This window comes from Embiotoca jacksoni, unplaced genomic scaffold (assembly GCF_022577435.1).
Source record: "Embiotoca jacksoni isolate LCO1_2020_lvr unplaced genomic scaffold, fEmbJac1.0.p SCAF_2, whole genome shotgun sequence".
NCBI classification, from domain to species: domain Eukaryota; kingdom Metazoa; phylum Chordata; class Actinopteri; family Embiotocidae; genus Embiotoca; species Embiotoca jacksoni.
In genome coordinates this window covers 14,390,365-14,400,238 of record NW_027185340.1, presented here as the reverse complement: position 1 = coordinate 14,400,238, position 9,874 = coordinate 14,390,365, and the positions used below count along the sequence as shown (strand labels likewise).

Sequence of the window (9,874 nt, the reverse complement as noted above, 5' to 3'; positions counted from 1 at the left end):
GTTCTTGAAGAGCATTAGTGGCAAACAGTGGATTGAGGGTTGATTATCTCAGTGACTAATGCTCTGTCACTCTGTGGTATGAGAGGGCCCAGCGAGGACCCCCGGTAATGGAGCCTGAGCAGGTGTTGAAAGCCCACTGACATCAGGGGGGAGTGCACTGACAAGAATTTCTGATGAATTTCAATTACTGATCTATTAAAGCTAATGAGGTAAATGAGCAGCCAGAATACATTTGCCAGATAGCTTGAGACAAGACCTCAGAGGTTTGACAGGGTTTTGTGCGTGTGCAGCCTCAGCAGACGGCGCCGTATTTGTGCTACTGTTTGAAATGTGTTAGCTTGATGAAACTGACAACACAGGAGTCAAAGAACCACTACAAAGGACTTATTTCCTACATATTAGTCATACAGTTTGGATATGTTTGATAAAAGTTGGTGCGCTCACGTTGAGCTGTCAGGTCATATATAAATGTGAGGTCAGTGTGCCATCTACTGGACACGATGCAGTAGAGCACAGAGCTGCATTTGCTGTATTCTCAGACATGTAATACCATCTGCTGGCTTTATGGAGAACCGCATCATGGGGAAGTTCTCTTACTTTTTGAAAAAGCTTTTCGTCATGACTGCTCCCCAAACCATCTAGTTATGATGTTATATGCTTTGGTTGCCAAATATATTTCAACATTAATGCTATAATGTGATTTTTTTTTTTTTTTTTTTTTTTTTTTTTATCATGTTATTTCTTTCTTTATTTTTTGATATTCGGTGTAATTGTGAAGTGCTTCGGGAGCATGCTGCATGGTGATTTTAACACTTTGAAATAAATAAAGTTGAAGTTAATTATTTGACTATTTTGTATACCATTATTAAATAGGGAAAGGGAAAGAGTGAGAGTGTGTGTGTGTGCGTGCGTGCGTGCGTGTGTGTGTGTGCGTGCGTGCGTGTGTGTGTGTGCATGTGTGTGTGTGTGGGAGTGTGTGGCTAAATGGAAGGAAACGGGGGATCAGTGGGTTGATATTATCTACAGCTCCACTGACAATCAAACAAAAGTTCAGGTGTGGGTGATGCAACCATGCAGAAAAGTGTGGCGCATCTAAATCACAGTGACAGACAGAGAAAGACAGTTCTCCTCCAATAATAAATCAGAAGATGCAACACCAAGCATGAGTGACAGCAAGACTAAACCTGCAATACCTGCAGGCCAACCATCTCTGGGCAACAGGAAGAAAAAAACTAAAACAACCGTGACCAACTTTTTAACCTTAGTAGTAAATATTTGCATACTCAGCAAACACATCACGCATGAGGCAACATCATCATTCATTTGGATATGACACCTGACAAATATAAGTCCAGTATTCACTCTCACACTTGAGAGATATATGTAGTCCTTTAGCTGCCAGCATACTATCTTCACCTAGTAGTTAATAGTGAGTTGATAGTTTTGCAATTTTCATTCCTTCTGAAAAAATAATGCCTTACCAGTAATGAGACTGAAATAACAGTTAAGTTGCAGGTTGAAAAAAGAAAGACTCTGCAGAGTTATAATGGTTCTTTAAAGTTCGTGAGGATTTTTATAGTCCCGCATTAATGTGACCTGAAACATCATCAGATATTCACACACTTCCTAAATGTAGAAAAAGATAAGCTGATTAAACAAATGAGATAAAAATGTTGTACTTATGAAGGAAACTGTTCCAATATTACATATCTGGGAGTGGCAACAGCATGTGAATGTCAGGTTTTGCAGTTAATTTGAAGGTGAAATTGGAGTCAGGTGTGTTCAATCAGTGGGATGACAATCAGGTGTGAGTGGTTGTCCTGTTTTATTTTAAACAAGGATTGAAAGAAAATCTTCACCTGTTTTTTTTGCCACTTATTGATATTTAATATTTGATCCTTTTCCTTAATTAAAAAACAACGACATATGTTATTGTCTCTTTTATTTGAGTTCTCTGTATCTACTTTTAGGACTTGTGTGAAAATCTAATGATTTTTTAGGTCGTATTAATGCAGAAATATAAAATATTTAACTTTCAAGCACTACTGCAGCTACTCATTCTCTGTAAGTCTGTACGTGTCGTCACTGGATCCATTATTATAATAAAAAAAAAGAGATTAGCTGCTTCAATGTGAAAGTGTAATGTGTAATAATTCAGTGCTAAATGTCTTTACACGAGAGGTTAAACTTAGATCAAATGATTCAAGACTTGAGGATACGGATATAGTTGCTTTTAGCAAGATATACTGTATATATTGTAAATCATTTTGTAAACCACACGCAGTCTGTGGCAGCTATTTTAATCTCCAAACAGATAGTGAATTGTACTTGTTTTAGGCAAACATAGAGAGTAAATAGAAACCGGAACATGTGAATGTTTTTCCATACAACATACTCAAGCATGAACAAGAATGCAGCTCAAGTTACTATTAAAGAGCACCTTGCCGTCTTTTTCAACACTGCACTTGTTTCTGAGAAGGTCTAAAATGCCCGCTCTGATTTCGGGGGTGAAGGACTGATAGAAGTGGTCTCTTGCTGTCATGAAATTCAGCAGACGTCCTCCGATTACGCTGCTTGGATTGAAGCACTCGGTGATGTCGAAGGAGTTGGGAATTACATGCTCCTCATATTTCAGGCCCAGGCTCTTCAGGCAGGCGACAACCTCTCCTGACGAGCGGTACTCTGCGATGGCGTGGACGCACAGCTCCTTCTTGTAAGCCTTCCACAGGGTGTCCCAGCCGCCGTTGGCTGGATTGTACAGGATTCAAAAATTAAATGAATTCAAGAACAAAAACAACTGACAACAGAAGCACAGCCAAAAGAGACTGTTAGTCATCCTCTGATCTTGTATTACAGTCAAGACACTCGCCGCCTCAAAAATCCTGAGCACAGCATGTTTCCTTGTCTGCTCAGACATCTGCTTATTTTTTTTTACAACACAGAAATCCAAGAGGGCATCATTTTTTCAGCACAAACTGATTATTTGAAATCTGCTCTTTAGTAAAAAATTAAAAGACAAAGACACCAAGTCAGACTTTTTGCTTTTCAGCAATAGTCTGAGTTTTATATAATATAAGGACTCGAATGATAAACTGAAATAATGTGGCGCCTTTAAATTGTTGTATGGAAGATGAATTCTGCTCACCTGCTTCAACGATGATCATGAGCCTGCCGTTGTTCTTCAGAAGGGATTGGTAAAACTTGACCGTTTCAGCAAGGTTATCCACATAGTAGATCATCTGTTGGGGAGGGGATTGAGGGGAACCTTCAAATGTGACCTTTGTGAAGCTTGAATACTTAGAAGTCTTTCCATTTATAGTTCGTCTGCCAGATACACTTATATCAAAGAATGCATGACTATTCATAGCACTAATTATTATCCACTTTTGTTTGGCAGAAAACGCTCTGCACGAAATGTGGTCCCCGAATGAATTCAAGCACAAATGCAGGATTTAGTGAGAACCTAAATATATCTCGTTGCTCACACAAAGGGAGACACTGAGATTTTAACAGACGTTTCCAGTCCTCATCAGACTACCCAGCAACAACACAAGACAACGGAGAACATGCGAAGCCCGCCAAAAAGTGAATTTGCAATCTTCTCAGTGTGAATGCGAAAAAAGTTATAATACCTGAATCATGTGTATGAAGTCAAATTTCTTCATGTCTCCCTTTGCTTTCTCTTGCTTCTCATAGTCCCCACTGTGCATGATATGCCAAGAAAATGGGATCTTCTGGAGGTCGGCAGTCTTTGCTACCAGCACTTGAAGTTAGACATTAAAAAAATTACAACAACAAAAATCAACCACATTGAGATATATCAATATATATACACAGTACACAGAGCGTTTCATAAATCAAAATACCGATTACAATCAGATAAATTACGAACATGCAATTCCACAATTTCTCCACATAGAATTGTTTTTATTAAGTTAGCGTTATGATCAAAAAGAAATACAAAAAGGGTAATAAAAACTGAGCTGTGGTTGCAACCAGGGCCAGGCCACAAATGATTATTGAATTCTTGGTTGAGACAGGGTGCGGACCAGGGTGCGGACATGATGCAATGACCAAAAATATTCTATCTGTGATCAGATGAAAGTAACATCAGCAGGCTATTTCAGTGATATCAGATTTGTTCCCATATATAAATATACAATACAGATTACATCACATTTAATGTGGGTTTTTTCCCCCCCATTTTTTTTTATCACCAGGTAGTTATACTTGTTTTCCTCCATGAAATGTAACCTTTAACAGCATTTTGAGAATCTAATTGCCAGCTGAAACTACTACTAATTACCACTACTAATGGAACGAATAGAAGAGACAAAATAGAAAAAAGTAGGATCTCATGAATACAAAATAAAAACATTTCAATCTGTGGTGTGAAAGTGAACCGTTAACACCTTTGAAGTTGTCGGTGAGCTGAGAGCTTCCCTCCACGACGTCAGCAGTGATAGGAACCGCAGGGAAAGAAGACTGCAGCAGGGAGAGCATCTGGACATCCATCTCTCCTGGAATAAACCAGGAGGTTTGAACATTTTAAAAATCCCTCTGCCTCCATGTAATACTGATTCAATATGAAAATATATATTGTAAAACTTTCTCAAACATTCAAAACTAATTTTAATTCGACATGTCGAATATATTTAGCACACGTGTGCCTGTTTGCTCAGTACTCTTATCCTTTTGATCATTAACAATAGCTTTGATGTTGTCACCATCCGACAATCAAAATAATCTATGAACTTTATTGATCTCTTGTGAGGAGCAGAAACTCTGACAGCGTCCTCCTTTAACCTCAACGCCCCCACAGTCTGTCAGTGTGAATTCTCTTTACTGAACCCTTCATAAGCCTAGTCCTTTTGCAAGTAATGAAGCACAAAACTGCCAAAGCAAACCACTACAAAATCACCAGTTGTTGTATTTCATCACGTACCTCCACCACTTCCAACACCAAGAACATCCAGGCTGCTTTTACTAGCTGCAATTCTGCATCAAAAGAGAAAAAAAAACAACTTTCAAATAACTTGGCCTGATTGTTGATGTGTCTGACTTAAAAAATTCAGTCTCCTGTCTTAAAAACAAAACAAAATAAATCAGACGACAAACTTCTGACTGCAATGACCCCGAAGATTTCACTTTGGGGGTCATAATTAGTGTTCCCTCTGAAAATCTCTGAATATTTATCTTATATATATGTCTTTGTAAGTGCATTTTTATGAAATATTCACGTTATTACTTTCTATGTGACCCATGTTTAATACATTTGTGGGAAACATGACTGTAACTACAGACTGCATTCGAAAAACAGATACAGTTGTAAATAAATCTTGCAAACAATGGCAACAGGAGTTTATAGCACAGCTTACAAACATTATTTGTAAGTTGTACTTTTATGTGCATTACAATTTCCACTTGATGGAAATTCATCAAAGGCAAATTAAAAAGCTGAAATATTTTATAGAAAATTTTTTAACAAAACTTCTCTGTACTGCCTTACTACACCTCCAAAACCTGTTTTATCAGGGTTGTGGTTTTGTTTGGACAGAGGGAAAGGCAGAAAACAAACAGGCTTTTGGATATGGAGAGGCCCTGCCTGCGACTGTGTTGGCTTTGTGCCTGCATGAAATCCTCCAATTCGACCTCTCTTTTCAAGGGACATTTTACAACTGTTGAGAGAGGTTATTAGCTGAGACCTCAATGGGCCTAAAGAGCCAGTTCAACAACACAGTAAGAGATAAAGAAAGCACCAACAACTGGGTAAGTAAAAATATTTCAACGAATAGAAAAGTAAGTGTCGTGTAGCACTTCTCTCTTTCCGGCTGTACCTTTGAAATTGTCCCGGCAGGATGTTGTGAACACACTCCAGAATGGCCTTGTGCTCTCCCGAGTGCTCCAGGTAGAATTGGAAGCTTTGGACCGAGCAGCCCTCATAGCATGTGTGCTTTGCTTCTGCAGCCATGACTGATTCCTGCAATGCATTACAAACAGTGGTTAAAAAAAAATCAAATGAATTGGAGAGATTTTTGCATAAACAAACAACCAATGAAAACATAAAGATGTTGCCAAGCAAACTTGAAATCACTTAAGTGATTTAGTGCTACATTAAAAGAATTTACAATTACCTCCAATACTTGTTTGTGGAGAAAGAGGACAGAGACTCACTTGCCCTCCCACTCTTTTAAGTTGCAGAGTTACTCTCCCCTCCCACAGGCTGGCTGGCTTCCTTCCCGGGAGCTTTTGTTGCATAACACATGAACTTTGCCACCACAAAAGAAACAGCCACAACTGTGCATTGAGATTCCTACTAAATTAGCCTCATCAATCTCATACAGGGATCCAAAATTTGTAGAGAAATTTCTTTCAGTTGTTTAATAGTTCACCTTAACACAGCAAATTCCTATGTTCACTCAATATGTAGCAGAGAGGACTAGTTGAGTGGTGGAGAAAGCACTGGAGGCAGGAGCAGTCTTTACCCGGTGGATAGTTTATTAACAGCGGTCACTGGACCACGACGGCTCCGGCATATTTTTTTTTGAGTGTTTTTAAAGAAGCTATACAACAAAACAATCAAAAGAAACTTAGTAAGCAACAAAAATAAAATGAAGTCTACTCTCAAGGCTACAGGGCAGCTACTTCCACAACCAACTTCAACCAGGAACACTGAACTCTTTTTGTGTCTTTTTGTGTCTTTTTGATTTTGAACAACTTTTAAGTCTTGTTACAGTCCTTCCTTGTCGTTTAGTTATATCTATCTGTCTTTTCAGCTTTTCATGTTCATTTCCTGTTTTATTTTGGTCCTCAGTGTTTTGTGAGTTTTTGTGCACCTGTGTTTTGCCTTCTGGACCTTGATTTTGCTTTGTCCTGCTGTACCTCTGCTTCTTTGTCTACCCTGCTATTTGGATTCTGGACTGAACTTGACTGAGCTTTTGGATTAGCCCTTAATCACTTTTGCCTGTTTGCATCAGTAAAGAGTTTGAACCTCACTTGTGGCCTGGAGTAATGCGTGTGAGTCCACCTCATGAATCATCACCAGTCTTTCTCACTGATATACAGAACAGCATTACTCTTAACCTGACTATCACTCCGGGCTCATGTTCAGTGTGTTGAACAAATGAACTGAACATGTAGCGTTCCCTCACACTGAAAGGATGTGAGACAGTCTGAGCTGCAGCAGTGAGTCTCCACACTCTCTGCTCATACGGGACAGTCAAACATTGTGAGTGTATTTTGGCGAAGTCTGCTAAAACAACAGGGAACACAGCAATGTGTGTGTTTATGTTCAAGTGTAATCACATGAAGAATTAGGACATTGATTATCTTATTCTAATTCCCAGTTATATTAGCCATTAGCTAACGTGTTTGCCTGCCAAACATGTGCATCTGACTGAGACGTCTGCTGAACTCATCAGAACATTTCAGGAAGTGATTTAGTTTGTTGACCCAAAATATTCGTTCCTTTAAAAAAAAATTCATTCTCGAACAACACCACGCCATCTAAAATCTCCAACTCCCACAGGCGAGTTCAGTGGTTTTTTGGGGAGAAGTTCACCTTCAGGGCTTTCTGCCAGAAAGAGTTTGGGAAAGGGGAAAGGGGTTGGATTTCTGAGAGGCTTCCTGGCAGAGAGCCCTGAAACCAAACTCCTCCTGTGTGCACCTTCAACTTGGTGATATGGAGTGGAGCAGAAACAACTGGATAACAAAATTGACAAAATGGATTCAAATGAGGGAGCTCAATGTGGATTTATTTCTGAACCATATCCAGAAATTAAAATGACACTAGCGAGGTTGGCAAGCTAAAACCATGCGCTCTGCTCTTCAATGCTAACTAGACTTGCTCAATGTAATAGAGACCAGTGCTCAGGAACATTATCCTCACATACTCAACTAATGTATGTGGCTGGCTTGATGGAGTGCGGTGGTGGCCAATGTCAACCTACACTCTTGAAGGCATGTGTTGCCACTGTGACAGGTGCCCTGCTGAGGGAGAAGATTCAAACAGGACACGGACAGGGTGCAGTTGAAGAAGTAAGATGTGTTTTTCTATGTGGAGACGGAGGGGAAAGACAGGTGGGGATTCCGGGGGCTGTGAGCAGAGAGAAGCAACATGACTGATGGTGCTGGGCAGTGTGAGTCACTGGGCAGTCGAGGAGCATGACAGAGTGGAAGACCCGTGGCACGATGAACTGGTTTGAGTGGGCGATGGAAGCGAGATGGAAGGATTTGCAGGGAGGCAGGCCAGGATTCTGGACTCGGGGGAACCGAGGTAGGACTTGGGCAGTTTGCATATTTATATGTTAATACTTGCTATTTTAAGTGCATTCCCTGACAAGTATGGAAACATGCAGTGCATTATGGTTGGTGCACTAAAAAGGGTCCAAATATTGAGTATGTTGCATACTCAACACTGGACACTTTAAAAGGATCTACCACCGATCTATTTTGAAACTGCGGTGACTGAGGAAGCTGCAGCTGTTGCAGCAAACACCGCTATATATATATATATATATATATATATATATATATATATATATATATATATATATGATGCAAGTTGTACACATGTTTATTTTTCACTAATCACCACCATAATGTTGTTGAATAGAAGGCACCAGTGTGTTTGTTGTGTGCGTCAAACAGGGCATGAAAACACGTTTATTTATTTTTTTAAAGTAAAATGACTGAAGAAAGCTGTCGGAAGGTGATTGATTTAAATGTTCCGATCATTTCTGGAAAGTGCAGAAACGGCAGTGTTAGATACGAGACAACACCACCCCGCCGAAATTTCAAGCGCTACACAAGTAAATGCACTAACACGTAAGAGTACTATATGCGACATGCGCTAAGGGAATATATGAGACGTAGCTTTTGCTGTAAGCGGCCTTAGACCGGGCTGACACCGCAAAGAGGCAGAGAAGAGCTGCAGGGTTGGCTGATGTGTTGATGGGGGTTGCAGGCGAGTCTGTAAGGAGCAGCCAGGGAAGTGAGAGCTGACGGGAGACAGGTGTGCAAGGAGAGCGAGGGACCCACACAGGCACAGAGGGACAGACAGGAGACACTGAGAAAGAAACAAACAACAAAAAAAAACTCTGGTGGGAAAACACGAGTAAACTGCCTAAACTGTAACACGCACTTGTACTATAATGTCGAGTATAAGCCCCGACTTTCATGTCGTTACAACCTCGCAAGCACGATCTGCAGTGTTTTTCTATGGACGATTTCACAACCTGTTTTTTTTTGCACTTCAATTAAGTTACAGCCTTATTACATTAAAAGGAAAAAAAAAAAAAAAAAACAGCACATTTGCTCCTTCCACACAAGTCTTCCACCAATCGTACACAATTTGTTTAACCACCAAATTGCTGCACAATAACAAGCTGCCAGGTTAGAGTCCACACACATGCTGGTTAGTTGAGCTTATGACTCCCATTTGCTGGTGAGTGTAAATATTTCCTATGCCTCGTCTTGTCTTTGTTTGTACCTGTTAGCCCTGTCGTACTTCGCAGGCCTGTTCCTGTCACACTTCATGCCTCAGTCAACATGAGCTAGGGCTGGCTGCAACAGGTTCTCAGTTCGTAGTGTTTTGTCCGTTTGCGTGTGTTTGTTCCAAGTTGCAGTGTATTGAGCGTCGTTGTAGACATGTTGAAAACAAAGTGAACTAAATCTGTAACCAGAAGCACATCTTTAAGTTATGAGTAAAGAGCAACCGAGGGACCAGTTCATCTCAGGAAGATCCAGAAGAAAAGGAGGCCTTCTCAAATTAGTATACGCTGACTTAGATGTGCTCAAAGACTCAAAGGTGGATTTCTGTAGACAATTTTCTAATATGGCACTATCTGTCATGGTTGAATAGTTGTCATTGTCC

The 9,874-nt window shown here is 40.1% G+C and overlaps 1 protein-coding gene across 1 annotated transcript; it reads right to left on the bottom strand.

Annotated features, from left to right (window-relative positions):
* Positions 1-2,284: 2,284 nt before the first annotated feature.
* Positions 2,285-6,217, bottom strand: LOC138201320 (histamine N-methyltransferase-like). Its single transcript, XM_069154706.1, has 7 exons — positions 6,135-6,217; positions 5,838-5,980; positions 4,946-4,998; positions 4,413-4,520; positions 3,633-3,763; positions 3,146-3,239; positions 2,285-2,748 (listed from the first exon to the last, which is right to left on the bottom strand). The coding sequence occupies exons 2-7, from the start codon at positions 5,969-5,971 to the stop codon at positions 2,396-2,398; spliced, it is 873 nt and encodes a 290-aa protein (XP_069010807.1). The 5' UTR covers positions 5,972-5,980; positions 6,135-6,217; the 3' UTR covers positions 2,285-2,395.
* Between the last annotated feature and the right edge of the window lie 3,657 nt (positions 6,218-9,874).

Coding starts and splice junctions, on each gene's coding strand:
- LOC138201320 (XM_069154706.1), bottom strand. CDS start 5,971: ATGGCTGCAGAAGCAAAGCACACATGCTATGAGGGCTGCTCGGTCCAA. Junction 4,521..4,945: donor TGGTGTTGGAAGTGGTGGAG/GTACGTGATGAA, acceptor GGTTTATTCCAG/GAGAGATGGATGTCCAGATG. Junction 3,764..4,412: donor GCTCACCGACAACTTCAAAG/GTGTTAACGGTT, acceptor TCTAACTTCAAG/TGCTGGTAGCAAAGACTGCC.